This window comes from Vicia villosa, unplaced genomic scaffold (assembly GCF_029867415.1).
Source record: "Vicia villosa cultivar HV-30 ecotype Madison, WI unplaced genomic scaffold, Vvil1.0 ctg.000739F_1_1, whole genome shotgun sequence".
NCBI classification, from domain to species: Eukaryota; Viridiplantae; Streptophyta; class Magnoliopsida; order Fabales; family Fabaceae; genus Vicia; species Vicia villosa.
Window position 1 is genome coordinate 355841 of NW_026705330.1, and position 15535 is coordinate 371375.

A 15535-nucleotide genomic window follows, 5' to 3' on the forward strand; every position below is an offset into this window, starting at 1 on the left:
CTTTGATTGTAAGTGCTTTTGTATATTAACAAAGCTTAGAGGAAAAATCTTAAAAATTGATCACACATCAAAGGTTCGATAAAATGCTAGTTTTTCTTTTTATCAATAATTTCATTAGAAATAGGTAACGGTTGTAATTTATGGTAAACGGTTAATTGAAATAGACTTGTGTTGATTGTTCTTATTATTATGTTAATTCCATATGGCTTGCGCATATCCGAGTTCCAATAACTAGGTTCGTTTAGACTACTACTTCGATCTAGACTTTAAACCTTCTGCTAAAATTGTTTTCAAATGAATTCTATTTGTCCTAATTTTTTTTAAATGATTGTTTTGGCTTGGGGATCTATTCACCCCCTCATCTAGATAAGGTTTCGTAGTCTAATAGATGACACATTTTTGCCTGCATGTGCTTCGTCTCTTGCGGGTCTCCACGCGTCCTTCTCAAGGAACAAATAAGACCAAAATACTGTTACTAGCCAATTTTGAATTCCTCAGTGTCGAACTCCAAATTCGATTGATTTAAAAATCTTTCTAAGTCCCAAATAGAAGATAAGCTTTCTAGTATGGCTAGCATTTTGCCAATGTTTTGTAAAAAACATCCATATGTTTCGTCGAAGTTAGTCACTTTTCACAAAATGGACCGTCCTTTCTTGGGCCTGGTAAAATTATCCTAATCCAATATGTTTAACATTATTTCAAACTTTGATATCACTTTGAGCACGACTCAAATTGTTATATTTACCTATTCTATGAGTATATCTACACTCCCGGTCTGAAGTTTCTTTAGTGTACTTGTAACATGAGTTATGACTATTACACACAAGAAACAACAACATAACATATAAATTAATAATTAAAAACTTACCTATAAGAAATGACTATTATACACATATCCAAGTCAAATTAGTTGCTCCCTTTATCTTGGTGCGCCTCGTAATAGAAAATATGTTTCACCAGACTTATATCTTCTTAGTATAATCACAACATTTTTATATTTTTTACAATAAGAAATCATATGTGTATCATAATCATCCATTTATCCTCAAGCATTAGGCTGACTTAAGGTCAGACTGTGCATGGCTTGATCGAACCAATTTTTCAATCTAAACTGCTTGAGACAACCTTGATATTTATTTTTTAAATTGAGTTTCAAAAAACTAACCAAGTAGCCCGAAAACAACATTGAGTCCACAATGATCATCTACTTAAATATCAATGATATTTTCAAAATATTGATGCATAAATAAAGTTCATATTGTTTGGGAAGGTATGTCACACTAGAAAAGGATTAAGTGACTAACTAATATGACATACACTTAGTCATGATGACTGTGATTGTGAAGCGTGTATATCTACATACAAAGAGTCGACATGCTAAAAAAAAATGGTGAATGCCTAGTGGAACGATCATTCTGACTAGAAGAATCCCTCTTTAGTGCATCTTTTGCTTTAATCTTATTTTTAGATAGACATATTGTAGTTGTTTCGGGAAAAAACTAATGTAACTACTCTTAATTGAATCCTACAATATATGACAAATAATAGGAGTGATATATGTAAAATTAGGATTCAATTAAGAATAGTTACATTAGTTTTTTAATATGCATAAGTAGTCAGTCCAAACCCTTATCACTTTCCCCTTCATCGGTCTCATTATAGTACCTTCCACACATATTTAAAAAATTGGGAAAATTTAAACGTAAAATTTTGAATAAACAAATAGAGTGAAGATATGTTTCCTCCGAGTCATACTCCATCATAGTTTTTCATGCATCCATTATAGTTGTTACATACTTTAGTTAATTTGTTTTTTTTTTTTCTGTCCTTAGATTTCAAATATTTCACTTTGACATTCAACCTACATATTGCTCTAACATTTTAAGAAATATGATGCCGACACGATAGAGAATTAGGGAAACCTTTGGCAACAATATTCATCAAAGTATTGTCCTAAGCAACCACAATTACTTTGGGAGAATTTTTTATACACATAATTGTCTTCAACCAAGTGTTTAATCAAATATTGTATACTTATCTTAGATCCCTGATAGACTCGTTTAATCTATAACGTGCATTGTAAATATCTTTGATAGTAGTTGCATTACGACCAATTCTTTTTATCAATGTTTTTAATTTTTTTTTTTGTAAGGACCATATTACCTATCATATAACCAACAATTTATTCTCTTCCTGCTCTAGACATTTTTACATGTTTATATTTATGAACTTCAAAGAATTCAGTTATCATCATATATTTGTGTTATCCATTCAAAATGTTAATACTTCATACACCACTACTCAAATTATAAATGGACATTCACAAATTAAGGATGTTGTGTCTTGACTTTTATTTTTTTTCTTGTATTGTTTATACTTACCACCTCTTTTACATCCCAATACAACGAATGATTTTCTATTTAAATCCAAGCTTCTCTTATTTACCTCGAACTCATGTCAACAACTTATAATGCAAAGTAAATTTTCTCTTGATCATAAACTATAGTCGACAATCACTACAATACGCAACCAAATGTACAATGTCGGTTTTCTCATCGGTGGAAATATTCATATATGAAATTCTGAACACAGTATATATCGACAGTTTTTAGATTCTATAACCCGGACGTTTGAAACCCAAATGACATTTTTGAGTTTTCGAAAGATTTCTGATTAACTAAAAGGGTGGGAAAAGAAAAATATATACTTTTATGTTGTAGAGTTTAGTAGAAAAAACAAGGTTGCAAAAAGCAGCCCATATAGTTCACAAAAGCCAAAAACTAATTTGGGCTTAATTCAATCATCCAAGCCCAAGTATTTTTCAATTGACAAAATCTAATCTAAAAATAAAAAAATTTAATCCATGTTCTGAATTGAAGCTCCCACATCAAAGCCACGTGTGAAATTCAAATAGTATTAGCTCTTCCTTACATTTCTGTTCCACAAACACAATATTACAAAAGTTATCCATCATCCATATATAACAGATAAAGTGACAAACCATTTCTTCCATTCCATCTAAGAATTTCATCTCTGTCTGAGTCCATGGCTTTAGCCATTTCATCCACTTCATTATCATCAAGTTTTCCAAACAGGTTCAACTTTTTTTGTTTCAACCATTTAAATTAACTTATTATCATTATACTATATAGTTGTTTTTTTGTATTTTTATGCAGAGAAATATGTCAAAAGGTTTTACACCAAGGAACTACAACAACTTCATGGTTAAGTAGAAGAAGAACACTTACGATTAGAAATGCGAAAAAAGGTGTGTCGGATTTGTGTGTACCACTTCCTCCAGATAGGCCTCTGTGGTTTCCAGGTAGTTCAGCTCCTGAATGGCTTGATGGCAGTCTTCCTGGTGATTTTGGTTTTGACCCTCTTGGATTAGGTATGTCTTACTTTCACCAAGCACATAAAAATGTTACACTGTATGATATATTGGGTTATATAGCACCAACATAAAAATATCATCCGTCTTTTGTTTCTATGTCATTCGGTGTTATCTGTGTCTGTGTCCGTGTCGATGTTATCTGGTGTCCGTGTCTGTGCTTATTAAATATTGATTCTTCACCAGCAAATAATTACTAACATGTGAATTTCAGGCTCTGATCCAGAGTTACTAAAATGGTTTGCACAAGCAGAACTAGTTCACGGAAGATGGGCGATGTTAGGAGTATCAGGAATCCTAATCCCCGAAATACTCGAAGGAATGGGCTACATAAAAAACTACTCATGGTACACTGCAGGTTCAGTACACTATTTCGCAGACCCAATAACACTCTTCATTGTTCAACTAGCTTTAATGGGCTGGGTTGAAGGTAGAAGATGGGCCGATATCGTCAACCCGGGTAGCGTTGATATCGAGCCCAAGTTTCCAAATAGGCCTAACCCGAAACCAGATGTTGGTTATCCCGGCGGGCTTTGGTTTGATTTTATGCAGTGGGGAAGAGGGTCTCCTGAGCCCGTTATGGTTTTGAGGACTAAAGAGATTAAGAATGGAAGACTTGCTATGCTTGCTTTTGTCGGGTTTTGTTTTCAAGCTGTTTATGTTGGAGATAGTCCTATTCAGAATTTGATGGCTCATCTTGCTGATCCCGGTCATTGCAACATTTTCTCGGTAATTAATACTCTTCGCTTCATTTCTACTATGTTTAACTAAGTTTCATTTATAGCTTAGTCTCACATCGACTATGAATGTGGATGGTAATGGCAAAAAATTTCACATGTGCAGGCTTTCACTTCAAGGTAGTGCTATGATTTGGAGAAGCATCAGAATGAACCTGCACAATGTTGTCCTAGAAATATTCTACTATTATTTACATGTAATGTGTTTCATAATCTGAGTCTTATCATTGACAAAAGATTTATATTCTTTTAAACAAAAATGAAAGTAGTATTGTTTTTTGTATTGTTTTCTGCTTTCCCTATAATTTATAATTTGGAAAGCTTCAAGGCTAAACCTTATTGTATAGCATGCTTTCCATGCTCATGCTCCTCATTGTAAGTTCATAATATTGAATTCATGTTGAAGTCTAATATAGTGCACGGTGAGGCTCTTATCGTTTTTGCTTGATGGAAACGATCGTCTTTGAGAATGGACAAGAGCAGACTACCACACATGATTTAAAATTTGACAATTAAATTTAACTAATATAGGCTGTCTTTAAGGGCGTGTAAGACGGACTATCGCTCACAGTCTAAAATTTGAGACAGTTAAATTGTAATTAACATACACAGAGACCATCTTTGAAGGTGTACAAGGCAGAATATTGTTCATAATCTAAAATTTAACCCAGTTTATGGGTTTTTGAGTGCTAACCTTACCGATACACCTCGCACCACCATATCGGAGATTGGTCTTAAAAACTTAAGACAAATATGTTCCTTTGTATGTTACAATCAGTTTTGTCCCCCACACATCTTTGATTGATGATGCCAAAAATAGAAACATCTCTCAAACACATATGACTTGGTCAACTTAACAAATCTCCTAAACCTATATCATCTCCAAAATTATCGTAACAAACCCAAACTATTTCCATGCAACCTCTATTCTTAGAATCCAACTTCAATTTGTGGCAAAACACCATCATCACCTCTCTCTCCACATTACCAACATCCCAAAAACACAAAAACACAAACAAAAACACACCAACATGACACACCATCCGTTCTCTTACGCCACCACCCAAAACCAAAAACAACAAAAACATCAAAATAACAGAAACAACCTTAACCTCTCCGACCAACAACTGTCTCCTATAATAACACCCGGCAGCTGGCAATACAACAAATGGCCGCTGCTGCCAACCACCACCTCCTCCTCCTCCTATCTCTCTCCTTACTCTCTCTCTCCACCGCACCACCACCACCATCAGAGACTCAATCCCTCCTCAAACTAAAACTATCTCTCAAAAACTCCGACAAAAACTTAGCCTCATGGATCCCAAACGTCTCTCCATGTTCAGGCACATGGACTGGCGTTATCTGCTTCAACAATGTGATCACCGGTCTCCATCTCTCCGACCTCGGCCTATCTGGAACGATAGACGTCGACGCTATCTCCGAGATACGCGGCCTAAGAACACTCAGCTTCGTCAACAACTCGTTCTCCGGTCCTATTCCGCAGTTCAACAAACTCGGCATGATCAAGTCTCTTCTCCTCACGCAAAATCAATTCTCCGGGCCTATTCCGCCGGACTTTTTCGCTCATTTAACCTCCTTGAAGAAAATATGGTTCACCAATAACAAATTCACAGGCAGCATTCCGGTTTCCTTAACCGAACTCGACCTCCTCAAAGAGCTTCACCTCGAAGGAAACCAGTTCTCCGGGCAGTTACCGAATCTCAAACAAGATATCAAATCATTCGACGTCTCGAATAACAAGTTAGAAGGTCCTATTCCAGAAGGCCTGGCCAAATTCAGTGCAGCTTCGTTTTCTGGAAATGAAGGTTTGTGTGGAAAACCGTTGGAAAAACAATGTGACGCTTCGTCTTCCTCCGAGTATTCGCTAGCAGATGGCCTAACAGAAAATAGTTCAGGATCTGATTTGGCAGTTAAGGTGATAGTGATTCTGATACTGGCAGTTATAGCAGCGGGTATATTTATGTTTGTGAAGTCTCGACAACATAGACGCGACGATGATTTCAGCGTCGTGAGCCGAGACTCCAGCCGAGACTCCAGCGTCGAAGAAGTCATGCAAGTGAACGTGCCAATAAGTAGATCTACGTCCGCATCAGAGAGAGTCGGGAGAAGGAACGTGGGAGAATCGTCGAAAAGAGGAGGAATGGGGGGTGGGACTAGAAATGGGCTAGGTGATCTTGTAATGGTGAATGATGAGAAGGGTACATTTGGTTTACAGGATTTGATGAAAGCTGCTGCTGAGGTATTGGGGAATGGCGGATTAGGATCGGCTTATAAAGCGGCGATGGCGAACGGGTTGAGTGTGGTTGTGAAGAGGATGAGGGAGATGAATAAAATCGGTAAAGACGTGTTCGATGCTGAGATGAGACAGTTTGGGAGGATTCGACATGCTAATATTTTGACTCCTTTGGCTTATCATTATAGGAGAGAAGAAAAGCTTTTCGTTACCGAGTATATGCCTAAAGGAAGCTTGTTATACGTCTTGCACGGTATGCATGTTTTACTAGCTCGTCGATAAAACTTAGGTCAAGTTCTGGTTTTAAATTGCGGTCGCAGTTGCAATTATACTAACAGCATTTTGTTTATGTCATTATGTAACTTTTACAGGTGACAGAGGATCGTCTCATGCGGAGTTAACTTGGCCTATCCGATTAAAGATTGCTAAAGGAATCGCGAGAGGTTTAAGCTTCCTTTACAACGAGTTTTGCACGTATGATTTGCCACATGGAAACCTGAAATCGAGCAATGTTCTAATAAACGATGAATATGAGCCTATGTTAAGTGATTATGCTTTTCAACCACTGATCAACCCGAGCATTGCAGTTCAATCAATGTTTGCATTCAAAACACCGGATTACGCTCAAAACCAGAAGCTTACGCAGAAAGCCGATGTTTATTGCCTTGGAATCATCCTTCTTGAACTCATAACAGGGAAATTCCCATCTCAGTATCATAGTAATGGTAAAGGTGGTACTGATGTTGTTCAATGGGTTCTAACGGCGATTTCTGATAGAAGAGAAGCTGAATTGATTGATCCTGAATTACAAAAGAATGCACCAAATTCGACGAATAATATGCTCCAACTTCTCTTAATTGGTGCTGCTTGTACCGAAAGTAACCCCGAACAAAGAGTACATATGAAAGAAGCTATTAGAAGGATAGAGGACATACAACTCTAAAGATCAAGTAAATAAAGATAGCTTAAAGTTAAAATATGTAGGTGAGAATTACAGAGAAAATGGAAATATTACCTATGTTGGTGTACCGACACGTTTGGTTTTCAACACGACACTGATACGTGTAGTTTCAGTTTCATCTTTTGTTCTTAAAATTATTATCAGTGTCGTGTCTAATGTCTAACTTTAATAGATAGAGAAGAAGAGAGAAAGAAAGAAAAAATGCTGAAAAGGTGAAAGATTGGAATTGGATAACTTCATAAAGCAATGTGGATTATGAAAAGGGTCTAAAACAGATGTGAAATCATGTTTCAAGAGGAGCTGAAACTTGAAGTGATTCTCATATACTTTCCTTTAGAAGATCAAGTCTATGCTTGGATATTATATTGGCCCTTACAAAATTTGTGCAATAAAAAACATTTTAGGACAGCATCCCTTAAGTTTGTAAAGAATATTTTAGGATTTTTTTTTTCCTTTCTAGTACTTGTTTATTTTTTGACAAAACTGCAATGTATATCAAATACAAGAGACTGGTTCTGTTTGTAATTGTACTCTTACTCTCACTTCCTCATTCAATTGTCCTTTCTTTTGTTTTTAGTTTACATTTGACTATATATCATCCTAGCTTCGTTTAAAATTTGGTGGACCGACCACCTACTATCAGGTATCAACTACCTGGCCATCCACCATCTGGACCACCTACTATCAGGTATCAACTACCTGGCCATCCACCATCTGGGCATGAAAGTCAGATAAGAATCTCACATCAGACTATATAATTTGAATGTTTACTTATAAGTAGGGGACAATCATCACCCTACAAGCCGGTTTTATAACAATGAGTTAGGTCTATACACATTTCTCTTTCAACGAGTATAATGGTATATCAATTGTTCTTTCTTGTGCAAATTTAATTTATATTATGCAATACAACACTAGCTTTTATATGAACAAACATATTTAAAGGTAAATGAGCACAAACAAGAATCTAAAACCATTCAACATGCTTTCAAATGCATTAACACAATCCAAATGCAACAAATTCAAGGGCATAGATAGATATCATTGATGGTTGATCTCAATTACAAAAAAAGAAACCAAAAAAACTATTAACTGTGAAGTATTTTGTCTCATGTCACGCTAGTTTCTACGGAAGATAAATGCACATCAACCATATTACTTTTTCTTCCACACTTTTGATATCAAACTTGAGTCACAGCTGCATTAAAATTTGCAGATAGGACCACGAGCTTGAAGGCGGTAGGAAGTTTTAGTCAAAATCGAGGAATTCCATCCTTTTCCTCATGGTGCCCTTTAGATCACTAGCATCCCGTTCTGCTTTTTGAGCCTGAAACGCGGAGAAAATGAAATGAAATTTGGTCCATAAGCAATTCGGAATATTAATGAACAGCATGCCACCAAAACTGAGTAAATATAATTTTAGTTAAGGAATGTAAACTTTGAAGTAATAATACATGTTACATGCTATCACAACACAGTTTTCAAACAAGTATAAAGCAAAAGCAGAATCTGATTTTGTGTTTCCAGATAAAACTATTTGTTGATAGGAACTCTCAATCATGTAGGGAAATCAGACAATTCTACTTAGAATATGATATAGTGAGCTGAAAATCAAATAGCTTCCAACCGTTAGTAAAAACATTTTCTATTCACTTTCATTTGCGAAATTGCCACCTTGTTTTCAAGGAATTACGAATTAGTATAGGAAACACCAAAAACAATTTTCGTTTTTGTTTTCAATGTTTCTTGTACAAACACTGAAAACAGGAAATAGATTGAAAGCAATGTGACACTTTTGTAATTAAAAGTGATACAAAAAATGAAAACCGAAAGTGTTTTCAGAAAATAAATTGGCCCTAAGAGTGCTTTACAAACGACAATTAAGGTAAATAAAATGCAGTTAAGCCAGTTTTTCCAACACCTGCCTCACACCCAGGGGCTTGGAGTTTGGACACTGCAGTTAACCCAAAACAGATCTAAGATAGAGGATAGGCTCTTGCCCGATTTTCTAATTTGAGTTCAGAGTCTAACTAATCCTCACAAAAGTTGCTTTTTAGGATTTGAACGGTGCAAGCTTTATAAGCAATACAATTTACAAAACAGTGTTGTCAGTTACAGGTAGCAGAAAATAGTGGATTGCAAAATTCCGCTATGGCATAGTGTTATGGCGCACTATAGCTACTATTTGACAACATTTTGTACAAAACAGCGTCTCACAAAACAATAGTCGTTTCTCCAAATACCGCTGCGCTATAGCGGTGTAGTGCAGCTTTAGCGGCTTTTTAACAACATTGACACAACTAAGCACATAAAAAGCATACAAAATTCGAAATCAATGGACATTGAAGAAGCATGATATTCTCAATTACTAAAGAGGGAAGAGTATAGTGGGACTGGGTTCCCCTTGTTGAAGCTGGTTTTAGCTCATTAGAGTAGGATCCGATCACCATGTTGTCCTTTTGGGTTTACTGCAAACTAGCAATGAAGGATCGACTCGTATTCTTTGGTTCCTGACTTCGTTCGTGCTAAGAGCTTTGGGACTGAGATTCAAAGCAATATTGTTCACCCTTTGCAAATGGAATCACACTATAATGCTTGATGCACATGCAGAGCCGAGTGCTACAATTGTGAGGTCAATGTTTTGTCCACAATAAGCCTTATAATTTACCGGTCGGTTGCATTTTAGGATTTTGACACAACACTCAACTACTGTCATTTTAGGCATGTAAAGGGAAAATAACTAGTATTTTGAAGGACCGGTCAATCTTTCTCAAACTCTAGATATGTGAGTATATACAAGTCTCCGTTAATCTACCCGAGTTTACATAGAAATTGTTTTGTAAGCACGACTTTGATACTAGGTCATAAATTCAAGACTCTTAGTTAATAACTCTTAACCCATTCCCCTCCCGCCCAAAACTGAAAATTTGGAGTGTGACCAAAAAGCAGAAAACCTAATAGCAACTGGTCCAATGGATCTTAAATAAGCTCTGATACCATCTAAAATATTTGGATTAGGCCTAACTCAACCTTACGAAGCAAGATTGTACGAGTTAACTCAAGATCTTGACAACCATGATTTCCATAAAACCAATTTGTTGTGGCAAATCTTGCAGACTTTTACACATGTACCACACGTGTTATCGATGGCGGATGGTGGTCAATGGCGGAGAGCCAAAATCCCGCTATATTGGCAACTTCGTGGCCGTCACAATGGATTATGGCGGAAAAACCACCAATATCGGTCAATAGTTATCATTGCAGTCAATCAAAACACGGCTATTGATAACCGCAATAGCGCCGCCATGGTGGATATTCGATAATACTACAAGGATAAGTTTTGCACTTTGCAAGGTTGCTTGCAAACCTAGTGACTACATATATGGGTAGATAGGTCATAACTCACATCCACTGTAAACTACTAAAACAAAAATACCATGGACCCTCATTTTATCACAACTTTGGGTTGGTCACTTTAACTTGTTATATATCCATTTTTCATCACTTGCACAAGCTTAGACACGTTGATGAGAGCTTGTGGAATACACACCACATTCAAATCCCACATTGAAAACAAATTAGTCCTGCAAAGAGTTTGAGTTAATAAAGAGTGACACACTTCACATTACAAGTTGGTTTTGTAAGGATGGCTTAGACTCAATATAAAAACTTCATACTTAAGGGTTACGTAGATTAATAAGAGTCATCTTCGAGGATGATTTTGTGAAGGCACTGATGGAGAATTGTGATTACGTTTGTTTTGCTCAGCCTAAGTATAAGCAACACAAAGCTTCTACGCATACTTCAGCTATGATAAATAAGACTCATGAAGATTTATGGGATTACTTAAACCCTAAGAAGCACAGATACTTCAAAATTGTTGCCGAATCGTATCCGATATGTACCGATACGCCGATATGCTCCGATGCGTCGCTGATACATATCGAAGAAGTATCTGAATTTTATTATTTAAAAACAAAAAATAAAAAAGTTCCGATACGGGGGCGATATGACCCGATATGCTGTCGACACATTTCTGATACGTCAGGGATACTGCTAGTTTATTTCATGACTGTCATGGTTTTCAAACTTTCCTCTCTTTAAATATTCTTCTCTCAACATTAATTCCTCTTGACTATTCATTTTTTTTATAATAAGAATAAAATTTTCTCCTATTTAATTACTCGTGTAATCTTTAATTACCTCTTATCTTTCCTATACAAATACCTCTTATCTTTCCAGTGCAATTTATGATACACCAATTTAATATTCTTTAATTATTACTATTTTTCAAGATAGGTTTTTTTTTCATAATTCTTTTATTCATGTCAAATTTTGCAAATTCAATTGGTTTACATTGAACATTGATTTAACTAGTGTATAAATTTAAGTTTTATATACGTATATATAAAACGTATCGTATCTTACATTTTTCAATGAGTGACGTATCTACGCATCGGATACGATACCCTTATCGTATCCATGCTTCATTGCTTAAACATAGTTTACAAGGGTGAAGCTGATCCTTGCATTTTGAATTCTTAGGAACTTTCTTTCATACGGAGAATCCTTTGAAGAACAGAGGACTAATTGGAAGTAGGAAAATTGAGTTCTCACCAAATCATGTTAATGGCCCTACTATGACGAATGAAGACCATATGAAAGTGCAGCTGGCGGATTTGAAAGAAATGGTCAATACACTTTACGAAAGGGGGAAAACTCTATATAGTACTACCAAAGGAGAAACCGCATATAAAAAACCACAAGCTCACGTTAATTTCTCGCTAGAAGAAAGAACGAAGCAGAATGGTCAGTAGTTTTCAAAATGAGCCAAAGTGGCCGCAATTTTGTTATTTCCTATACGTCACTGGGACGCGATATTATAAAGCATTGAATGAAAGTGTCATGCATATACGGCATGGAAACCAAATCCCTAAAAATGACTAATCAAGTTTTTGAAACATTGCTGCAAGACACGTCAAGAGAGATAACTATTTGGTCCACAGGCCCTCATAATTATAATTTTTTTATGGTAAAATTGAGAAATAAGAGTAGATGGACGAACCTTTCTTATGTCCGCTTCTGACACACACGTCATATGCGGTGGAAGCTCTTCCTTTCCCAAGTCCTAAGTCAACGATAAAGGTTACAAAATAATCAAGATTCCCCTAATAAGCATGTAATCAAAGTCAAATGATACGAAACAATCAAGAACATTCCATACCAGCTCTCCAATTAAGACAACATTTTCCCCACGAATTACATAAAGGCCTAAAGGGACATCACAATAAAGATCTCCAACAATTACCCGTTCGCACGCACCTTCTAGAACAACATTAGCTGTAAATAGTCATCACATCAAATTGTCAGTTAATATTAGATAGAAATAAATAACAATAAAAACAATAGAAATTCACAAAGAAGAATGCAAGTAGAATCATTAGTTACCAAATTGATCAAACGACCGTAATAATCCCAAAAGCTTTCGACCATCTCGCAACAAAACAAGAAGTTTTTCTGCAAAATAAAAAATTAGCATCATAAAATGCTCGTTCTCATCGATCCAACAAGAACTATAACCCCTGCAATCAATAATTCAGAAAAGATCTGCATGCACATGAACAAAAACATCATAAAAAATATCAGAGAGAGGGAGAGATTACTGTCTAGGTATGTAGCAAGAGAGGTGGAGAGTAAGAGCTCATCAGGGGCAGCCCAAGACATTGAGCTAATTCTTGAACAAAACCTGAAAAAAAACCAACAAACATTAATCCATAAGTTTTCTTCAAACTCAATTCCACTCCAACCCCACAATTCCAATCACAAAAAACTCTGCACATTTACAACTTCTACAAACACATTACCAAAAAAAATTCAATCAACCCAAAAATTTCCAAAAAAACCAAACCCATAATTCAAAAATCGAAACTTTAACAAGAAAAACACAACCCCATATCATATTTCAATTGAAAGGGGCAAAAACAAACGGAAAATTGAAAAGGGTAAGATTGAACCTTTTGGATCGGCGAGTTTAATGGAAGAAGGGTTGTTTGTTTCTCTCTCTAATTGTAGAGTGAGAATGAGAGTGTGAAATCGAATCTTGGTGTTGTTGTTGTTTCAGTCTTTCACTCACTCTGAGTTTGACCTTTCAAGCCTTTGAGCTTCACCAGTTTGGTTTGGAACTTGGCACGATATTTTGGTTTTTTTTGTTGTTGTGATGTATGCCATTTTTGGTAAAAAAAAAGGGATAAATAAAAAACATATCTTTTCTTTAATGAAAATATAAAAATTTAGAAATTATTTTGTAAATTAATAGTAATTGCTTTTGGAATGTTTCATAGATTCTTATAAAAATTAAAAATATGAAAATCATTTAAAATATTAAAATTAAAAAATTAAAAAAATAGAATGTGTTTTGACAATGTGAAATAATTTTATCCTATCAACAATAAATCACATATATCCCATCAAATCATGTAATATACTTTTAAAATTGTGACGTGACATAGTGAAATATTATTTTTTATTTGACAATCGTATAAAATTATTTTTCATTGTCATTATATATTTATTAAACTCTAAAAAAAATATTTTGAATGATTTCTTTTTAAGATATATTTTTTATAATATTAAAAAAAATGTTTTGATAAACAAACACAATAATTTTAGTCTTTTAGAAAAGAAAAGTCTAAAATTCATTTATAAATATTCCCTCCGTCCCAAAATATAAGATAAAAAATAAAAAACACACTTATTAAAAAAAGTATAAATATAATAATTTAATTTGAGGAATTAATGAAATAAAATGCTTAGAAAGATGTAAAAACAAATTTGATAGGTTGTTGGTTATAGAAATATGAGAGAGAATGTAGATCAAATGCAATTTGCATTTAATTTTATCTTGAAAATATGAAATATGATTTTTTTTTCTCTTATATTTTGGGACAAGAAAATGCATTTTTTTCTCTTATATTTTGGAACAATAAAAATGCATTTTTTTTCTCTTATATTTTGGGACTTATGGAGTAACTAAGTATTTTAGGATCACTTTTTATAATTAGTAATAAATGACTCCTTTTGGATACCCATGTTTCACAACTTTGTCATCAAATTGGAATATCTTGATATACACATCTAGCAAAACTTTGATAACCTTTAAATAAAAGTAACTAACATGTTTCTTGCTCTAAACCTTCATAGGTATCTGGAAATTTATTCTTGTAAATGGATATTTGTCAATCAAGTAAGCTGCTTTAGCACCAGCCTTACCCCAGAAACTTCATAGCAAATTACCTTCTAGCAATATCTCATAGACTATCACATGTGTTTTTATCCTTTATCTCTTGCAAAATTCATTGAAATACCCTAAAACAACCTCTATCCATCTACCATGCATTAACGTCAAATCCCAAAGCTTGTTCTTCTCATGAAAGTCCTCACTAGCTAATGACGAATGATTAATAACATTGGAACCATCTAAATATATGATCCAAATATTTTAGACCATTTTAGCTACGACCACTCCACCATGTGAAATCTTCAACACCCCATGTTCAAATCTAGTGCGATAGTTTATATCGTCAAACATGATTTTTGATATTCTCCAAATCAATCTTCAAATATTCACCACTATCGTCAATCTTCATATATGTCTGACACCTTTGAAAATTGGTTGGATTTCATAGTCGTTTGGACTTCATTCAGAGTATTAGTATCTTTTTTGCCATAAAAAAAAAGACATTATTGAAGTGCTCAAAGGATCTGGGTAATGAGCTTAACAAGAGTAAATTTTTTGTCCCTGTCATCAATCTTCACCCCAATATTTTCATATCATCATTGATATTGTAAAACTCGGTGAATCGCTCTACTATAGATTTGTTATCTACCATTCTAAAAGAGTAGTTTTTTTTTACAGACACAATTTGTGAGCTTAAAACTTTGTCATATAAACTTATTCAAGTTTTTTCCACATTGAAGTCGTCGTCTTCTTCCTAGCGACTTTGCTTAAAACTTTATCCTTGAGTTATAAGATAAAGACACTTCTGCAATTATCCACCATCTTAGTCTTATCTATTTGTTTTAGGCATGTAAACATTAATTCTTCCCCTTCAATGCTTCAATACACCTTCGTTGTGTTAAGCTTGCTTGTATATTCACTTTCCACAATCTAAAATTATTATCTCTAATAAACT

The 15535-nt window shown here is 34.7% G+C and overlaps 3 protein-coding genes across 3 annotated transcripts; 2 read left to right on the forward strand and 1 right to left on the reverse strand.

The window, feature by feature from the left end:
- Positions 1 to 2937: 2937 nt before the first annotated feature.
- Positions 2938 to 4411, forward strand: LOC131630794 (photosystem I chlorophyll a/b-binding protein 6, chloroplastic-like). Its single transcript, XM_058901535.1, has 4 exons — positions 2938 to 3095; positions 3177 to 3391; positions 3606 to 4120; positions 4235 to 4411. Exons 1-4 carry the CDS (start codon positions 3046 to 3048, stop codon positions 4250 to 4252), a joined length of 798 nt encoding a protein of 265 aa, XP_058757518.1. The 5' UTR covers positions 2938 to 3045; the 3' UTR covers positions 4253 to 4411.
- A 268-nt stretch (positions 4412 to 4679) lies between these two features.
- Positions 4680 to 7880, forward strand: LOC131630793 (pollen receptor-like kinase 3). The gene is made up of 2 exons (XM_058901533.1): positions 4680 to 6635; positions 6754 to 7880. Exons 1-2 carry the CDS (start codon positions 5297 to 5299, stop codon positions 7323 to 7325), a joined length of 1911 nt encoding a protein of 636 aa, XP_058757516.1. The 5' UTR covers positions 4680 to 5296; the 3' UTR covers positions 7326 to 7880.
- Positions 7881 to 8311: 431 nt separating this feature from the next.
- Positions 8312 to 13554, reverse strand: LOC131630795 (sm-like protein LSM1B). The gene is made up of 6 exons (XM_058901536.1): positions 13358 to 13554; positions 13007 to 13089; positions 12792 to 12860; positions 12568 to 12683; positions 12409 to 12471; positions 8312 to 8670 (listed from the first exon to the last, which is right to left on the reverse strand). The coding sequence occupies exons 2-6, from the start codon at positions 13065 to 13067 to the stop codon at positions 8593 to 8595; spliced, it is 387 nt and encodes a 128-aa protein (XP_058757519.1). The 5' UTR covers positions 13068 to 13089; positions 13358 to 13554; the 3' UTR covers positions 8312 to 8592.
- Positions 13555 to 15535: the final 1981 nt, after the last annotated feature.